The sequence below is a fragment of the Homalodisca vitripennis genome, chromosome 7, assembly GCF_021130785.1.
Source record: "Homalodisca vitripennis isolate AUS2020 chromosome 7, UT_GWSS_2.1, whole genome shotgun sequence".
In the NCBI taxonomy this organism is placed as follows: Eukaryota; Metazoa; Arthropoda; class Insecta; order Hemiptera; family Cicadellidae; genus Homalodisca; species Homalodisca vitripennis.
In genome coordinates, this window is record NC_060213.1 from 104848386 (window position 1) to 104866412 (window position 18027).

The 18027-nt window shown below is 35.3% G+C and overlaps 5 protein-coding genes across 5 annotated transcripts; all 5 read right to left on the bottom strand.

Moving 5' to 3' along the window:
* Nucleotides 1-1723: 1723 nt before the first annotated feature.
* Nucleotides 1724-4250, bottom strand: LOC124366115 (transcription elongation factor 1 homolog). Its single transcript, XM_046822393.1, has 3 exons — nt 2795-4250; nt 2191-2346; nt 1724-1865 (listed from the first exon to the last, which is right to left on the bottom strand). Exons 1-2 carry the CDS (start codon nt 2908-2910, stop codon nt 2214-2216), a joined length of 249 nt encoding a protein of 82 aa, XP_046678349.1. The 5' UTR covers nt 2911-4250; the 3' UTR covers nt 1724-1865; nt 2191-2213.
* A 116-nt stretch (nt 4251-4366) lies between these two features.
* Nucleotides 4367-6489, bottom strand: LOC124366582 (transcription elongation factor 1 homolog). Its single transcript, XM_046823175.1, has 3 exons — nt 6220-6489; nt 5606-5761; nt 4367-5279 (listed from the first exon to the last, which is right to left on the bottom strand). Exons 1-2 carry the CDS (start codon nt 6333-6335, stop codon nt 5629-5631), a joined length of 249 nt encoding a protein of 82 aa, XP_046679131.1. The 5' UTR covers nt 6336-6489; the 3' UTR covers nt 4367-5279; nt 5606-5628.
* Nucleotides 6490-6622: 133 nt separating this feature from the next.
* Nucleotides 6623-9751, bottom strand: LOC124366118 (transcription elongation factor 1 homolog). Its single transcript, XM_046822397.1, has 3 exons — nt 9636-9751; nt 9032-9187; nt 6623-8706 (listed from the first exon to the last, which is right to left on the bottom strand). Exons 1-2 carry the CDS (start codon nt 9749-9751, stop codon nt 9055-9057), a joined length of 249 nt encoding a protein of 82 aa, XP_046678353.1. The 3' UTR covers nt 6623-8706; nt 9032-9054.
* Nucleotides 9752-11976: 2225 nt separating this feature from the next.
* LOC124366117 (transcription elongation factor 1 homolog) lies at nt 11977-14502 on the bottom strand. The gene is made up of 3 exons (XM_046822396.1): nt 13048-14502; nt 12444-12599; nt 11977-12118 (listed from the first exon to the last, which is right to left on the bottom strand). The coding sequence occupies exons 1-2, from the start codon at nt 13161-13163 to the stop codon at nt 12467-12469; spliced, it is 249 nt and encodes an 82-aa protein (XP_046678352.1). The 5' UTR covers nt 13164-14502; the 3' UTR covers nt 11977-12118; nt 12444-12466.
* Nucleotides 14503-14618: 116 nt separating this feature from the next.
* Nucleotides 14619-17916, bottom strand: LOC124366119 (transcription elongation factor 1 homolog). Its single transcript, XM_046822398.1, has 3 exons — nt 16461-17916; nt 15857-16012; nt 14619-15531 (listed from the first exon to the last, which is right to left on the bottom strand). Exons 1-2 carry the CDS (start codon nt 16574-16576, stop codon nt 15880-15882), a joined length of 249 nt encoding a protein of 82 aa, XP_046678354.1. The 5' UTR covers nt 16577-17916; the 3' UTR covers nt 14619-15531; nt 15857-15879.
* Between the last annotated feature and the right edge of the window lie 111 nt (nt 17917-18027).

An 18027-nucleotide genomic window follows, 5' to 3' on the forward strand; every position in this document is an offset into this window, starting at 1 on the left:
CACGATTTTCCAGCCTTAACGAAAATTTTTACTTTGAAGCCGTTTTGTGACGTAACCGTAAGAGATACGAAAAAAAGTGACTGGTTCTTTCTTGTAGAAAATTTAATTCTGTCTTTCGATTCTGCTGTTGGTTTTGAGGTCCGACCTCTTGTTTGACCGTTAAAGAGCTTACGAGAATAAGCTGCACTGGTCAGCCATGTTGAATATTTGAGAGTATATTAAATGAAGAAATCGCCAGGTTCCAGGCGGTTTCTAGTCGTTACACGAACTAATCCAGAGTTGTGCAAAATTTCAAGTGTCTAGTGCACCAGGAATTGGGCCTTACTTTGTATAATTTAAGTAAGTCATTAAAAAACACTCTGTATCTATCTAGTATTGACACTTCGCTAACGCTCAGCCAATTCCCGATTTGGGGAACGGTTTGCCGGCTATCGGGCTCAGAAGAAAGGCCTGCAAAGGTTTAAAAATGCAAAATTTCGAAATAGACCACTACACCTTGTATTACCATTTTACGTCCTTTTTTCAACGGAAATAAATACAATTTTAAGAGACCTTTTAACTAATATATTATATCTAATTGCTTGAAATTACTCTCGAAAAACATCTCGCATTATGGTTTTCGACTCACCGTGCTATTTGGTACTGAAATAGTGTTTTATCACTAGAAATTTATAGATTGCCGGTTTTGTTGCAGCCTTTAAATAACAGTTTACTAGGAAAGTTTTCACACGTGGTTAAGTTTATTGCGGACAAATAAAAAACCCAATTCAATATTTTCGAGTTATATTTTTGTAAATAAATAAGGTATTATCTCTCCTATTCCTTTTGTGTTCGTAGTATTCGGTATAAAAATTTAAACTCATTAAAAAAACACACTTAAAATATCCTAATATTCAGCACTTAAAAGGTCACAATTAGTTCCACACAAATATACTTAGATACATTGTATCGGTGGATTTTCACATTGCTTTTTTTCAAGTAATATTATAAACAGCCCCTTGTAAGATATTACATAAATTATTATTTTTTAGATACAGTCCTTTAACTCTTTGAAATATTAATATTGAAATATATTGCTCAAGTTTTCATATAGAATTTCACCATTTATGTAATATATGTAGCCGTTGCATAGATTTACACTAACTACAAAATTATACGCTCATATTATTCAGGTAATGCCACTTTTCTGGACCTTAGTATAAACTGAACAGTGGTGAATAGAAGTTATTCAAGAGAGGTGGTAGGTCGCTAAACAGAAATGTCTTTGGTAAAGGGGTAAAGCAAATGTTAAGGTGGATGGCGTCAGGTAGTCATGCGACCGTCGACCGGGGTACCGCTATGTCTGGGCTGGACAATGGACACCTCCTGCACGGATACCCTTGAGGATCAACCGTTTGACATTTCTCGGACTCGCTAGTTAGCGCCGTCCCTTGTATTATAAGCCGCAAAAACATTATTGACTTATTGCCTGCCGGCAGGGTGTCACGGCGAAGACAGTTGTAGGATTCCGAAAATATTGGTCCTGTACGGGAATTTCCTGCTTCTTCTCCAATGTTTACTGCTGGATGCTTACATTTAAAGATTGGTTTATAAGGGAGCTTCTACAATTTCTCAATTAAGGAAATCGTTGTAAATTCATATTTCAAATATTTAAAGGGAATAAGGTAGATACAAAATAAAAAGTTCATACAAGCACATGCGTATAACATAAAATATATTTACAAATTAATCTATGCAATATAAATGTGAATACAATTTTGTCCGTATCAAGCCATAACTATACGATACATACAATATTTTATTAATAAAAAAGATACAAAACTGCCCTTATTGATAATTTTTATTCTTCAGTCACCAACCAGAACCTAAAACAAAAGCCAAAAACTGTTAGTCTCATTATATCTACATGTTTTACAACTGTTGCATGTTGTTATATTCTGCGTTACTGCACTTTAGTAAGATATTATGTTTTAGTTGGGCCCAAAACAGTTCTAACTACATATACTATATTCAATTAATAATAGTGTAAGCATACACAAATCCAACATTTTAAATTAAACTTCATATCATTTTCAGCTGTAAAAGTCTATTTCTCTGTTTTTACGGTTGCAAACTAAATATACAGTTGATTTCACAGAAATTATAATTGCCGTAATATTATCTATATCTAATTTAATTTAGGTCTCTTACCGCAATGCATACGCAGTGGGGATTCAGTTGGCAGTCTCACACGCGTCTATCCAATCATTGTAGACGTCAATAGGCTCTGTCAAGAAGTGGATGGTTGTCTGGAAGTCCTCGAAACAAACTCGACACGCTATCCTCCCAGATCTACGTCCTCTATCCCTAAGAACGGACAGTACATAAGTTACATATATTAACATGGAACATATTCAACACAGGCCTACTAAGCTAAAATCCAGAAAGCCTTTGTTTTGAAAAAACAAATACATTTTTAAATTTTAGGCAAACGAGAATCGCAATTGCGTTTTGGAACTGGTCGTCTTTTTTCTAATAAAATAGAAACGATAATTATAGAAAGTTATTGACATCTATTTTTAAAAATATATACTTTTATTGTTTCTATAGAAATAATCCAGTACGCTTAGTTTTGTTTTATGGTGCCATAACCAATAATGTGATTCACTGGATTTCTATGTATGTTTGTTTGAGAAATGCCAGCCACATACAAAATATTTGAAAAAGATCGTATATACTTTAAATATCTTGGACGCGCTAAATACTAACTAGAGTACAATATCATATAGAGCAACAAACTAATGGCAACACTTACATCGTCACATCACACGATCCCTCGTGATTGCAGAATGGGCAGTTGAACTCTACTGGCAAGGGCACAACCGCCTTTCTTTTTGGAGGAGGCTTTCTGTTACTCTTGCGTCGGCCCATGATGACACACTGCCTTATAATTCTATAAAAACACTGTAAAAACTACACTCTTAAAATAACAAGATATCTTTAAAGCGTACACTTTCTTTAAAACGAGAACGCTACTCAACCACTGTCACCTGGATACTGACAAACGGGCAACTGACGGGGTCTGGGTCCAACCGCCTCAGGTAGAAAGCGGTCATCCCCGGTCACAGTAGTGGGGATGGCTAGAGGTAGGTTCCCCCACCACTATCACAAAGAACGGTCTGCAATTTGAAGTGATGAGTTCAGCGATTATATTTTAACTTTCCTCTCATTTTTTTTTTAATCAATATTATATAAATGTTTCAACTTGGGAGAAAAGACTGCGCCGTTTAGCACTTTTAAGAATTTGCTACTTTTAAGCGTCTATGCTACGATGCCTCCAGGCCCCTTAAGTGACGTGTTATCAAATTTCTGCTTGAATAATAATTTGGTGATAAGTTAAGTCCAAGATTAGATTATGCCAGGGAGTTAACTTTCACGATTTTCCAGCCTTAACGAAAATTTTTACTTTGAAGCCGTTTTGTGACGTAACCGTAAGAGATACGAAAAAAAGTGACTGGTTCTTTCTTGTAGAAAATTTAATTCTGTCTTTCGATTCTGCTGTTGGTTTTGAGGTCCGACCTCTTGTTTGACCGTTAAAGAGCTTACGAGAATAAGCTGCACTGGTCAGCCATGTTGAATATTTGAGAGTATATTAAATGAAGAAATCGCCAGGTTCCAGGCGGTTTCTAGTCGTTACACGAACTAATCCAGAGTTGTGCAAAATTTCAAGTGTCTAGTGCACCAGGAATTGGGCCTTACTTTGTATAATTTAAGTAAGTCATTAAAAAACACTCTGTATCTATCTAGTATTGACACTTCGCTAACGCTCAGCCAATTCCCGATTTGGGGAACGGTTTGCCGGCTATCGGGCTCAGAAGAAAGGCCTGCAAAGGTTTAAAAATGCAAAATTTCGAAATAGACCACTACACCTTGTATTACCATTTTACGTCCTTTTTTCAACGGAAATAAATACAATTTTAAGAGACCTTTTAACTAATATATTATATCTAATTGCTTGAAATTACTCTCGAAAAACATCTCGCATTATGGTTTTCGACTCACCGTGCTATTTGGTACTGAAATAGTGTTTTATCACTAGAAATTTATAGATTGCCGGTTTTGTTGCAGCCTTTAAATAACAGTTTACTAGGAAAGTTTTCACACGTGGTTAAGTTTATTGCGGACAAATAAAAAACCCAATTCAATATTTTCGAGTTATATTTTTGTAAATAAATAAGGTATTATCTCTCCTATTCCTTTTGTGTTCGTAGTATTCGGTATAAAAATTTAAACTCATTAAAAAAAACACACTTAAAATATCCTAATATTCAGCACTTAAAAGGTCACAATTAGTTCCACACAAATATACTTAGATACATTGTATCGGTGGATTTTCACATTGCTTTTTTTCAAGTAATATTATAAACAGCCCCTTGTAAGATATTACATAAATTATTATTTTTTAGATACAGTCCTTTAACTCTTTGAAATATTAATATTGAAATATATTGCTCAAGTTTTCATATAGAATTTCACCATTTATGTAATATATGTAGCCGTTGCATAGATTTACACTAACTACAAAATTATACGCTCATATTATTCAGGTAATGCCACTTTTCTGGACCTTAGTATAAACTGAACAGTGGTGAATAGAAGTTATTCAAGAGAGGTGGTAGGTCGCTAAACAGAAATGTCTTTGGTAAAGGGGTAAAGCAAATGTTAAGGTGGATGGCGTCAGGTAGTCATGCGACCGTCGACCGGGGTACCGCTATGTCTGGGCTGGACAATGGACACCTCCTGCACGGATACCCTTGAGGATCAACCGTTTGACATTTCTCGGACTCGCTAGTTAGCGCCGTCCCTTGTATTATAAGCCGCAAAAACATTATTGACTTATTGCCTGCCGGCAGGGTGTCACGGCGAAGACAGTTGTAGGATTCCGAAAATATTGGTCCTGTACGGGAATTTCCTGCTTCTTCTCCAATGTTTACTGCTGGATGCTTACATTTAAAGATTGGTTTATAAGGGAGCTTCTACAATTTCTCAATTAAGGAAATCGTTGTAAATTCATATTTCAAATATTTAAAGGGAATAAGGTAGATACAAAATAAAAAGTTCATACAAGCACATGCGTATAACATAAAATATATTTACAAATTAATCTATGCAATATAAATGTGAATACAATTTTGTCCGTATCAAGCCATAACTATACGATACATACAATATTTTATTAATAAAAAAGATACAAAACTGCCCTTATTGATAATTTTTATTCTTCAGTCACCAACCAGAACCTAAAACAAAAGCCAAAAACTGTTAGTCTCATTATATCTACATGTTTTACAACTGTTGCATGTTGTTATATTCTGCGTTACTGCACTTTAGTAAGATATTATGTTTTAGTTGGGCCCAAAACAGTTCTAACTACATATACTATATTCAATTAATAATAGTGTAAGCATACACAAATCCAACATTTTAAATTAAACTTCATATCATTTTCAGCTGTAAAAGTCTATTTCTCTGTTTTTTACGGTTGCAAACTAAATATACAGTTGATTTCACAGAAATTATAATTGCCGTAATATTATCTATATCTAATTTAATTTAGGTCTCTTACCGCAATGCATACGCAGTGGGGATTCAGTTGGCAGTCTCACACGCGTCTATCCAATCATTGTAGACGTCAATAGGCTCTGTCAAGAAGTGGATGGTTGTCTGGAAGTCCTCGAAACAAACTCGACACGCTATCCTCCCAGATCTACGTCCTCTATCCCTAAGAACGGACAGTACATAAGTTACATATATTAACATGGAACATATTCAACACAGGCCTACTAAGCTAAAATCCAGAAAGCCTTTGTTTTGAAAAAACAAATACATTTTTAAATTTTAGGCAAACGAGAATCGCAATTGCGTTTTGGAACTGGTCGTCTTTTTTCTAATAAAATAGAAACGATAATTATAGAAAGTTATTGACATCTATTTTTAAAAATATATACTTTTATTGTTTCTATAGAAATAATCCAGTACGCTTAGTTTTGTTTTATGGTGCCATAACCAATAATGTGATTCACTGGATTTCTATGTATGTTTGTTTGAGAAATGCCAGCCACATGTTCACACATGCAAAATATTTGAAAAAGATCGTATATACTTTAAATATCTTGGACGCGCTAAATACTAACTAGAGTACAATATCATATAGAGCAACAAACTAATGGCAACACTTACATCGTCACATCACACGATCCCTCGTGATTGCAGAATGGGCAGTTGAACTCTACTGGCAAGGGCACAACCGCCTTTCTTTTTGGAGGAGGCTTTCTGTTACTCTTGCGTCGGCCCATGATGACACACTGCCTTATAATTCTATAAAAACACTGTAAAAACTACACTCTTAAAATAACAAGATATCTTTAAAGCGTACACTTTCTTTAAAACGAGAACGCTACTCAACCACTGTCACCTGGATACTGACAAACGGGCAACTGACGGGGTCTGGGTCCAACCGCCTCAGGTAGAAAGCGGTCATCATCCCCGGTCACAGTAGTGGGGATGGCTAGAGGTAGGTTCCCCCACCACTATCACAAAGAACGGTCTGCAATTTGAAGTGATGAGTTCAGCGATTATATTTTAACTTTCCTCTCATTTTTTTTTTAATCAATATTATATAAATGTTTCAACTTGGGAGAAAAGACTGCGCCGTTTAGCACTTTTAAGAATTTGCTACTTTTAAGCGTCTATGCTACGATGCCTCCAGGCCCCTTAAGTGACGTGTTATCAAATTTCTGCTTGAATAATAATTTGGTGATAAGTTAAGTCCAAGATTAGATTATGCCAGGGAGTTAACTTTCACGATTTTCCAGCCTTAACGAAAATTTTTACTTTGAAGCCGTTTTGTGACGTAACCGTAAGAGATACGAAAAAAAGTGACTGGTTCTTTCTTGTAGAAAATTTAATTCTGTCTTTCGATTCTGCTGTTGGTTTTGAGGTCCGACCTCTTGTTTGACCGTTAAAGAGCTTACGAGAATAAGCTGCACTGGTCAGCCATGTTGAATATTTGAGAGTATATTAAATGAAGAAATCGCCAGGTTCCAGGCGGTTTCTAGTCGTTACACGAACTAATCCAGAGTTGTGCAAAATTTCAAGTGTCTAGTGCACCAGGAATTGGGCCTTACTTTGTATAATTTAAGTAAGTCATTAAAAAACACTCTGTATCTATCTAGTATTGACACTTCGCTAACGCTCAGCCAATTCCCGATTTGGGGAACGGTTTGCCGGCTATCGGGCTCAGAAGAAAGGCCTGCAAAGGTTTAAAAATGCAAAATTTCGAAATAGACCACTACACCTTGTATTACCATTTTACGTCCTTTTTTCAACGGAAATAAATACAATTTTAAGAGACCTTTTAACTAATATATTATATCTAATTGCTTGAAATTACTCTCGAAAAACATCTCGCATTATGGTTTTCGACTCACCGTGCTATTTGGTACTGAAATAGTGTTTTATCACTAGAAATTTATAGATTGCCGGTTTTGTTGCAGCCTTTAAATAACAGTTTACTAGGAAAGTTTTCACACGTGGTTAAGTTTATTGCGGACAAATAAAAAACCCAATTCAATATTTTCGAGTTATATTTTTGTAAATAAATAAGGTATTATCTCTCCTATTCCTTTTGTGTTCGTAGTATTCGGTATAAAAATTTAAACTCATTAAAAAAACACACTTAAAATATCCTAATATTCAGCACTTAAAAGGTCACAATTAGTTCCACACAAATATACTTAGATACATTGTATCGGTGGATTTTCACATTGCTTTTTTTCAAGTAATATTATAAACAGCCCCTTGTAAGATATTACATAAATTATTATTTTTTAGATACAGTCCTTTAACTCTTTGAAATATTAATATTGAAATATATTGCTCAAGTTTTCATATAGAATTTCACCATTTATGTAATATATGTAGCCGTTGCATAGATTTACACTAACTACAAAATTATACGCTCATATTATTCAGGTAATGCCACTTTTCTGGACCTTAGTATAAACTGAACAGTGGTGAATAGAAGTTATTCAAGAGAGGTGGTAGGTCGCTAAACAGAAATGTCTTTGGTAAAGGGGTAAAGCAAATGTTAAGGTGGATGGCGTCAGGTAGTCATGCGACCGTCGACCGGGGTACCGCTATGTCTGGGCTGGACAATGGACACCTCCTGCACGGATACCCTTGAGGATCAACCGTTTGACATTTCTCGGACTCGCTAGTTAGCGCCGTCCCTTGTATTATAAGCCGCAAAAACATTATTGACTTATTGCCTGCCGGCAGGGTGTCACGGCGAAGACAGTTGTAGGATTCCGAAAATATTGGTCCTGTACGGGAATTTCCTGCTTCTTCTCCAATGTTTACTGCTGGATGCTTACATTTAAAGATTGGTTTATAAGGGAGCTTCTACAATTTCTCAATTAAGGAAATCGTTGTAAATTCATATTTCAAATATTTAAAGGGAATAAGGTAGATACAAAATAAAAAGTTCATACAAGCACATGCGTATAACATAAAATATATTTACAAATTAATCTATGCAATATAAATGTGAATACAATTTTGTCCGTATCAAGCCATAACTATACGATACATACAATATTTTATTAATAAAAAAGATACAAAACTGCCCTTATTGATAATTTTTATTCTTCAGTCACCAACCAGAACCTAAAACAAAAGCCAAAAACTGTTAGTCTCATTATATCTACATGTTTTACAACTGTTGCATGTTGTTATATTCTGCGTTACTGCACTTTAGTAAGATATTATGTTTTAGTTGGGCCCAAAACAGTTCTAACTACATATACTATATTCAATTAATAATAGTGTAAGCATACACAAATCCAACATTTTAAATTAAACTTCATATCATTTTCAGCTGTAAAAGTCTATTTCTCTGTTTTTACGGTTGCAAACTAAATATACAGTTGATTTCACAGAAATTATAATTGCCGTAATATTATCTATATCTAATTTAATTTAGGTCTCTTACCGCAATGCATACGCAGTGGGGATTCAGTTGGCAGTCTCACACGCGTCTATCCAATCATTGTAGACGTCAATAGGCTCTGTCAAGAAGTGGATGGTTGTCTGGAAGTCCTCGAAACAAACTCGACACGCTATCCTCCCAGATCTACGTCCTCTATCCCTAAGAACGGACAGTACATAAGTTACATATATTAACATGGAACATATTCAACACAGGCCTACTAAGCTAAAATCCAGAAAGCCTTTGTTTTGAAAAAACAAATACATTTTTAAATTTTAGGCAAACGAGAATCGCAATTGCGTTTTGGAACTGGTCGTCTTTTTTCTAATAAAATAGAAACGATAATTATAGAAAGTTATTGACATCTATTTTTAAAAATATATACTTTTATTGTTTCTATAGAAATAATCCAGTACGCTTAGTTTTGTTTTATGGTGCCATAACCAATAATGTGATTCACTGGATTTCTATGTATGTTTGTTTGAGAAATGCCAGCCACATACAAAATATTTGAAAAAGATCGTATATACTTTAAATATCTTGGACGCGCTAAATACTAACTAGAGTACAATATCATATAGAGCAACAAACTAATGGCAACACTTACATCGTCACATCACACGATCCCTCGTGATTGCAGAATGGGCAGTTGAACTCTACTGGCAAGGGCACAACCGCCTTTCTTTTTGGAGGAGGCTTTCTGTTACTCTTGCGTCGGCCCATGATGACACACTGCCTTATAATTCTATAAAAACACTGTAAAAACTACACTCTTAAAATAACAAGATATCTTTAAAGCGTACACTTTCTTTAAAACGAGAACGCTACTCAACCACTGTCACCTGGATACTGACAAACGGGCAACTGACGGGGTCTGGGTCCAACCGCCTCAGGTAGAAAGCGGTCATCCCCGGTCACAGTAGTGGGGATGGCTAGAGGTAGGTTCCCCCACCACTATCACAAAGAACGGTCTGCAATTTGAAGTGATGAGTTCAGCGATTATATTTTAACTTTCCTCTCATTTTTTTTTAATCAATATTATATAAATGTTTCAACTTGGGAGAAAAGACTGCGCCGTTTAGCACTTTTAAGAATTTGCTACTTTTAAGCGTCTATGCTACGATGCCTCCAGGCCCCTTAAGTGACGTGTTATCAAATTTCTGCTTGAATAATAATTTGGTGATAAGTTAAGTCCAAGATTAGATTATGCCAGGGAGTTAACTTTCACGATTTTCCAGCCTTAACGAAAATTTTTACTTTGAAGCCGTTTTGTGACGTAACCGTAAGAGATACGAAAAAAAGTGACTGGTTCTTTCTTGTAGAAAATTTAATTCTGTCTTTCGATTCTGCTGTTGGTTTTGAGGTCCGACCTCTTGTTTGACCGTTAAAGAGCTTACGAGAATAAGCTGCACTGGTCAGCCATGTTGAATATTTGAGAGTATATTAAATGAAGAAATCGCCAGGTTCCAGGCGGTTTCTAGTCGTTACACGAACTAATCCAGAGTTGTGCAAAATTTCAAGTGTCTAGTGCACCAGGAATTGGGCCTTACTTTGTATAATTTAAGTAAGTCATTAAAAAACACTCTGTATCTATCTAGTATTGACACTTCGCTAACGCTCAGCCAATTCCCGATTTGGGGAACGGTTTGCCGGCTATCGGGCTCAGAAGAAAGGCCTGCAAAGGTTTAAAAATGCAAAATTTCGAAATAGACCACTACACCTTGTATTACCATTTTACGTCCTTTTTTCAACGGAAATAAATACAATTTTAAGAGACCTTTTAACTAATATATTATATCTAATTGCTTGAAATTACTCTCGAAAAACATCTCGCATTATGGTTTTCGACTCACCGTGCTATTTGGTACTGAAATAGTGTTTTATCACTAGAAATTTATAGATTGCCGGTTTTGTTGCAGCCTTTAAATAACAGTTTACTAGGAAAGTTTTCACACGTGGTTAAGTTTATTGCGGACAAATAAAAAACCCAATTCAATATTTTCGAGTTATATTTTTGTAAATAAATAAGGTATTATCTCTCCTATTCCTTTTGTGTTCGTAGTATTCGGTATAAAAATTTAAACTCATTAAAAAAACACACTTAAAATATCCTAATATTCAGCACTTAAAAGGTCACAATTAATTCCACACAAATATACTTAGATACATTGTATCGGTGGATTTTCACATTGCTTTTTTTCAAGTAATATTATAAACAGCCCCTTGTAAGATATTACATAAATTATTATTTTTTAGATACAGTCCTTTAACTCTTTGAAATATTAATATTGAAATATATTGCTCAAGTTTTCATATAGAATTTCACCATTTATGTAATATATGTAGCCGTTGCATAGATTTACACTAACTACAAAATTATACGCTCATATTATTCAGGTAATGCCACTTTTCTGGACCTTAGTATAAACTGAACAGTGGTGAATAGAAGTTATTCAAGAGAGGTGGTAGGTCGCTAAACAGAAATGTCTTTGGTAAAGGGGTAAAGCAAATGTTAAGGTGGATGGCGTCAGGTAGTCATGCGACCGTCGACCGGGGTACCGCTATGTCTGGGCTGGACAATGGACACCTCCTGCACGGATACCCTTGAGGATCAACCGTTTGACATTTCTCGGACTCGCTAGTTAGCGCCGTCCCTTGTATTATAAGCCGCAAAAACATTATTGACTTATTGCCTGCCGGCAGGGTGTCACGGCGAAGACAGTTGTAGGATTCCGAAAATATTGGTCCTGTACGGGAATTTCCTGCTTCTTCTCCAATGTTTACTGCTGGATGCTTACATTTAAAGATTGGTTTATAAGGGAGCTTCTACAATTTCTCAATTAAGGAAATCGTTGTAAATTCATATTTCAAATATTTAAAGGGAATAAGGTAGATACAAAATAAAAAGTTCATACAAGCACATGCGTATAACATAAAATATATTTACAAATTAATCTATGCAATATAAATGTGAATACAATTTTGTCCGTATCAAGCCATAACTATACGATACATACAATATTTTATTAATAAAAAAGATACAAAACTGCCCTTATTGATAATTTTTATTCTTCAGTCACCAACCAGAACCTAAAACAAAAGCCAAAAACTGTTAGTCTCATTATATCTACATGTTTTACAACTGTTGCATGTTGTTATATTCTGCGTTACTGCACTTTAGTAAGATATTATGTTTTAGTTGGGCCCAAAACAGTTCTAACTACATATACTATATTCAATTAATAATAGTGTAAGCATACACAAATCCAACATTTTAAATTAAACTTCATATCATTTTCAGCTGTAAAAGTCTATTTCTCTGTTTTTACGGTTGCAAACTAAATATACAGTTGATTTCACAGAAATTATAATTGCCGTAATATTATCTATATCTAATTTAATTTAGGTCTCTTACCGCAATGCATACGCAGTGGGGATTCAGTTGGCAGTCTCACACGCGTCTATCCAATCATTGTAGACGTCAATAGGCTCTGTCAAGAAGTGGATGGTTGTCTGGAAGTCCTCGAAACAAACTCGACACGCTATCCTCCCAGATCTACGTCCTCTATCCCTAAGAACGGACAGTACATAAGTTACATATATTAACATGGAACATATTCAACACAGGCCTACTAAGCTAAAATCCAGAAAGCCTTTGTTTTGAAAAAACAAATACATTTTTAAATTTTAGGCAAACGAGAATCGCAATTGCGTTTTGGAACTGGTCGTCTTTTTTCTAATAAAATAGAAACGATAATTATAGAAAGTTATTGACATCTATTTTTAAAAATATATACTTTTATTGTTTCTATAGAAATAATCCAGTACGCTTAGTTTTGTTTTATGGTGCCATAACCAATAATGTGATTCACTGGATTTCTATGTATGTTTGTTTGAGAAATGCCAGCCACATACAAAATATTTGAAAAAGATCGTATATACTTTAAATATCTTGGACGCGCTAAATACTAACTAGAGTACAATATCATATAGAGCAACAAACTAATGGCAACACTTACATCGTCACATCACACGATCCCTCGTGATTGCAGAATGGGCAGTTGAACTCTACTGGCAAGGGCACAACCGCCTTTCTTTTTGGAGGAGGCTTTCTGTTACTCTTGCGTCGGCCCATGATGACACACTGCCTTATAATTCTATAAAAACACTGTAAAAACTACACTCTTAAAATAACAAGATATCTTTAAAGCGTACACTTTCTTTAAAACGAGAACGCTACTCAACCACTGTCACCTGGATACTGACAAACGGGCAACTGACGGGGTCTGGGTCCAACCGCCTCAGGTAGAAAGCGGTCATCCCCGGTCACAGTAGTGGGGATGGCTAGAGGTAGGTTCCCCCACCACTATCACAAAGAACGGTCTGCAATTTGAAGTGATGAGTTCAGCGATTATATTTTAACTTTCCTCTCATTTTTTTTTAATCAATATTATATAAATGTTTCAACTTGGGAGAAAAGACTGCGCCGTTTAGCACTTTTAAGAATTTGCTACTTTTAAGCGTCTATGCTACGATGCCTCCAGGCCCCTTAAGTGACGTGTTATCAAATTTCTGCTTGAATAATAATTTGGTGATAAGTTAAGTCCAAGATTAGATTATGCCAGGGAGTTAACTTTCACGATTTTCCAGCCTTAACGAAAATTTTTACTTTGAAGCCGTTTTGTGACGTAACCGTAAGAGATACGAAAAAAAGTGACTGGTTCTTTCTTGTAGAAAATTTAATTCTGTCTTTCGATTCTGCTGTTGGTTTTGAGGTCCGACCTCTTGTTTGACCGTTAAAGAGCTTACGAGAATAAGCTGCACTGGTCAGCCATGTTGAATATTTGAGAGTATATTAAATGAAGAAATCGCCAGGTTCCAGGCGGTTTCTAGTCGTTACACGAACTAATCCAGAGTTGTGCAAAATTTCAAGTGTCTAGTGCACCAGGAATTGGGCCTTACTTTGTATAATTTAAGTAAGTCATTAAAAAACACTCTGTATCTATCTAGTATTGACACTTCGCTAACGCTCAGCCAATTCCCGATTTGGGGAACGGTTTGCCGGCTATCGGGCTCAGAAGAAAGGCCTGCAAAGGTTTAAAAATGCAAAATTTCGAAATAGACCACTACACCTTGTATTACCATTTTACGTCCTTTTTTCAACGGAAATAAATACAATTTTAAGAGACCTTTTAACTAATATATTATATCTAATTGCTTGAAATTACTCTCGAAAAACATCTCGCATTATGGTTTTCGACTCACCGTGCTATTTGGTACTGAAATAGTGTTTTATCACTAGAAATTTATAGATTGCCGGTTTTGTTGCAGCCTTTAAATAACAGTTTACTAGGAAAGTTTTCACACGTGGTTAAGTTTATTGCGGACAAATAAAAAACCCAATTCAATATTTTCGAGTTATATTTTTGTAAATAAATAAGGTATTATCTCTCCTATTCCTTTTGTGTTCGTAGTATTCGGTATAAAAATTTAAACTCATTAAAAAAAACACACTTAAAATATCCTAATATTCAGCACTTAAAAGGTCACAATTAGTTCCACACAAATATACTTAGATACATTGTATCGGTGGATTTTCACATTGCTTTTTTTCAAGTAATATTATAAACAGCCCCTTGTAAGATATTACATAAATTATTATTTTTTAGATACAGTCCTTTAACTCTTTGAAATATTAATATTGAAATATATTGCTCAAGTTTTCATATAGAATTTCACCATTTATGTAATATATGTAGCCGTTGCATAGATTTACACTAACTACAAAATTATACGCTCATATTATTCAGGTAATGCCACTTTTCTGGACCTTAGTATAAACTGAACAGTGGTGAATAGAAGTTATTCAAGAGAGGTGGTAGGTCGCTAAACAGAAATGTCTTTGGTAAAGGGGTAAAGCAAATGTTAAGGTGGATGGCGTCAGGTAGTCATGCGACCGTCGACCGGGGTACCGCTATGTCTGGGCTGGACAATGGACACCTCCTGCACGGATACCCTTGAGGATCAACCGTTTGACATTTCTCGGACTCGCTAGTTAGCGCCGTCCCTTGTATTATAAGCCGCAAAAACATTATTGACTTATTGCCTGCCGGCAGGGTGTCACGGCGAAGACAGTTGTAGGATTCCGAAAATATTGGTCCTGTACGGGAATTTCCTGCTTCTTCTCCAATGTTTACTGCTGGATGCTTACATTTAAAGATTGGTTTATAAGGGAGCTTCTACAATTTCTCAATTAAGGAAATCGTTGTAAATTCATATTTCAAATATTTAAAGGGAATAAGGTAGATACAAAATAAAAAGTTCATACAAGCACATGCGTATAACATAAAATATATTTACAAATTAATCTATGCAATATAAATGTGAATACAATTTTGTCCGTATCAAGCCATAACTATACGATACATACAATATTTTATTAATAAAAAAGATACAAAACTGCCCTTATTGATAATTTTTATTCTTCAGTCACCAACCAGAACCTAAAACAAAAGCCAAAAACTGTTAGTCTCATTATATCTACATGTTTTACAACTGTTGCATGTTGTTATATTCTGCGTTACTGCACTTTAGTAAGATATTATGTTTTAGTTGGGCCCAAAACAGTTCTAACTACATATACTATATTCAATTAATAATAGTGTAAGCATACACAAATCCAACATTTTAAATTAAACTTCATATCATTTTCAGCTGTAAAAGTCTATTTCTCTGTTTTTACGGTTGCAAACTAAATATACAGTTGATTTCACAGAAATTATAATTGCCGTAATATTATCTATATCTAATTTAATTTAGGTCTCTTACCGCAATGCATACGCAGTGGGGATTCAGTTGGCAGTCTCACACGCGTCTATCCAATCATTGTAGACGTCAATAGGCTCTGTCAAGAAGTGGATGGTTGTCTGGAAGTCCTCGAAACAAACTCGACACGCTATCCTCCCAGATCTACGTCCTCTATCCCTAAGAACGGACAGTACATAAGTTACATATATTAACATGGAACATATTCAACACAGGCCTACTAAGCTAAAATCCAGAAAGCCTTTGTTTTGAAAAAACAAATACATTTTTACATTTTAGGCAAACGAGAATCGCAATTGCGTTTTGGAACTGGTCGTCTTTTTTCTAATAAAATAGAAACGATAATTATAGAAAGTTATTGACATCTATTTTTAAAAATATATACTTTTATTGTTTCTATAGAAATAATCCAGTACGCTTAGTTTTGTTTTATGGTGCCATAACCAATAATGTGATTCACTGGATTTCTATGTATGTTTGTTTGAGAAATGCCAGCCACATACAAAATATTTGAAAAAGATCGTATATACTTTAAATATCTTGGACGCGCTAAATACTAACTAGAGTACAATATCATATAGAGCAACAAACTAATGGCAACACTTACATCGTCACATCACACGATCCCTCGTGATTGCAGAATGGGCAGTTGAACTCTACTGGCAAGGGCACAACCGCCTTTCTTTTTGGAGGAGGCTTTCTGTTACTCTTGCGTCGGCCCATGATGACACACTGCCTTATAATTCTATAAAAACACTGTAAAAACTACACTCTTAAAATAACAAGATATCTTTAAAGCGTACACTTTCTTTAAAACGAGAACGCTACTCAACCACTGTCACCTGGATACTGACAAACGGGCAACTGACGGGGTCTGGGTCCAACCGCCTCAGGTAGAAAGCGGTCATCCCCGGTCACAGTAGTGGGGATGGCTAGAGGTAGGTTCCCCCACCACTATCACAAAGAACGGTCTGCAATTTGAAGTGATGAGTTCAGCGATTATATTTTAACTTTCCTCTCATTTTTTTTTTAATCAATATTATATAAATGTTTCAACTTGGGAGAAAAGACTGCGCCGTTTAGCACTTTTAAGAATTTGCTACTTTTAAGCGTCTATGCTACGATGCCTCCAGGCCCCTTAAGTGACGTGTTATCAAATTTCTGCTTGAATAATAATTTGGTGATAAGTTAAGTCCAAGATTAGATTATGCCAGGGAGTTAACTTTCACGATTTTCCAGCCTTAACGAAAATTTTTACTTTGAAGCCGTTTTGTGACGTAACCGTAAGAGATACGAAAAAAAGTGACTGGTTCTTTCTTGTAGAAAATTTAATTCTGTCTTTCGATTCTGCTGTTGGTTTTGAGGTCCGACCTCTTGTTTGACCGTTAAAGAGCTTACGAGAATAAGCTGCACTGGTCAGCCATGTTGAATATTTGAGAGTATATTAAATGAAGAAATCGCCAGGTTCCAGGCGGTTTCTAGTCGTTACACGAACTAATCCAGAGTTGTGCAAAATTTCAAGTGTCTAGTGCACCAGGAATTGGGCCTTACTTTGTATAATTTAAGTAAGTCATTAAAAAACACTCTGTATCTATCTAGTATTGACACTTCGCTAACGCTCAGCCAATTCCCGATTTGGGGAACGGTTTGCCGGCTATCGGGCTCAGAAGAAAGGCCTGCAAAGGTTTAAAAATGCAAAATTTCGAAATAGACCACTACACCTTGTATTACCATTTTACGTCCTTTTTTCAACGGAAATAAATACAATTTTAAGAGACCTTTTAACTAATATATTATATCTAATTGCTTGAAATTACTCTCGAAAAACATCTCGCATTATGGTTTTCGACTCACCGTGCTATTTGGTACTGAAATAGTGTTTTATCACTAGAAATTTATAGATTGCCGGTTTTGTTGCAGCCTTTAAATAACAGTTTACTAGGAAAGTTTTCACACGTGGTTAAGTTTATTGCGGACAAATAAAAAACCCAATTCAATATTTTCGAGTTATATTTTTGTAAATAAATAAGGTATTATCTCTCCTATTCCTTTTGTGTTCGTAGTATTCGGTATAAAAATTTAAACTCATTAAAAAAAACACACTTAAAATATCCTAATATTCAGCACTTAAAAGGTCACAATTAGTTCCACACAAATATACTTAGATACATTGT

Bases quoted from the DNA above. Each gene is read 5' to 3' on its own strand.
- LOC124366118 (XM_046822397.1), bottom strand. From the start codon at position 9,751: ATGGGCCGACGCAAGAGTAACAGAAAGCCTCCTCCAAAAAGAAAGGCG. The intron at 9,188-9,635 runs GTAAGTGTTGCC...GTCCGTTCTTAG, and splicing joins GGATCGTGTGATGTGACGAT to GGATAGAGGACGTAGATCTG.
- LOC124366115 (XM_046822393.1), bottom strand. From the start codon at position 2,910: ATGGGCCGACGCAAGAGTAACAGAAAGCCTCCTCCAAAAAGAAAGGCG. The intron at 2,347-2,794 runs GTAAGTGTTGCC...GTCCGTTCTTAG, and splicing joins GGATCGTGTGATGTGACGAT to GGATAGAGGACGTAGATCTG.
- LOC124366119 (XM_046822398.1), bottom strand. From the start codon at position 16,576: ATGGGCCGACGCAAGAGTAACAGAAAGCCTCCTCCAAAAAGAAAGGCG. The intron at 16,013-16,460 runs GTAAGTGTTGCC...GTCCGTTCTTAG, and splicing joins GGATCGTGTGATGTGACGAT to GGATAGAGGACGTAGATCTG.
- LOC124366117 (XM_046822396.1), bottom strand. From the start codon at position 13,163: ATGGGCCGACGCAAGAGTAACAGAAAGCCTCCTCCAAAAAGAAAGGCG. The intron at 12,600-13,047 runs GTAAGTGTTGCC...GTCCGTTCTTAG, and splicing joins GGATCGTGTGATGTGACGAT to GGATAGAGGACGTAGATCTG.
- LOC124366582 (XM_046823175.1), bottom strand. From the start codon at position 6,335: ATGGGCCGACGCAAGAGTAACAGAAAGCCTCCTCCAAAAAGAAAGGCG. The intron at 5,762-6,219 runs GTAAGTGTTGCC...GTCCGTTCTTAG, and splicing joins GGATCGTGTGATGTGACGAT to GGATAGAGGACGTAGATCTG.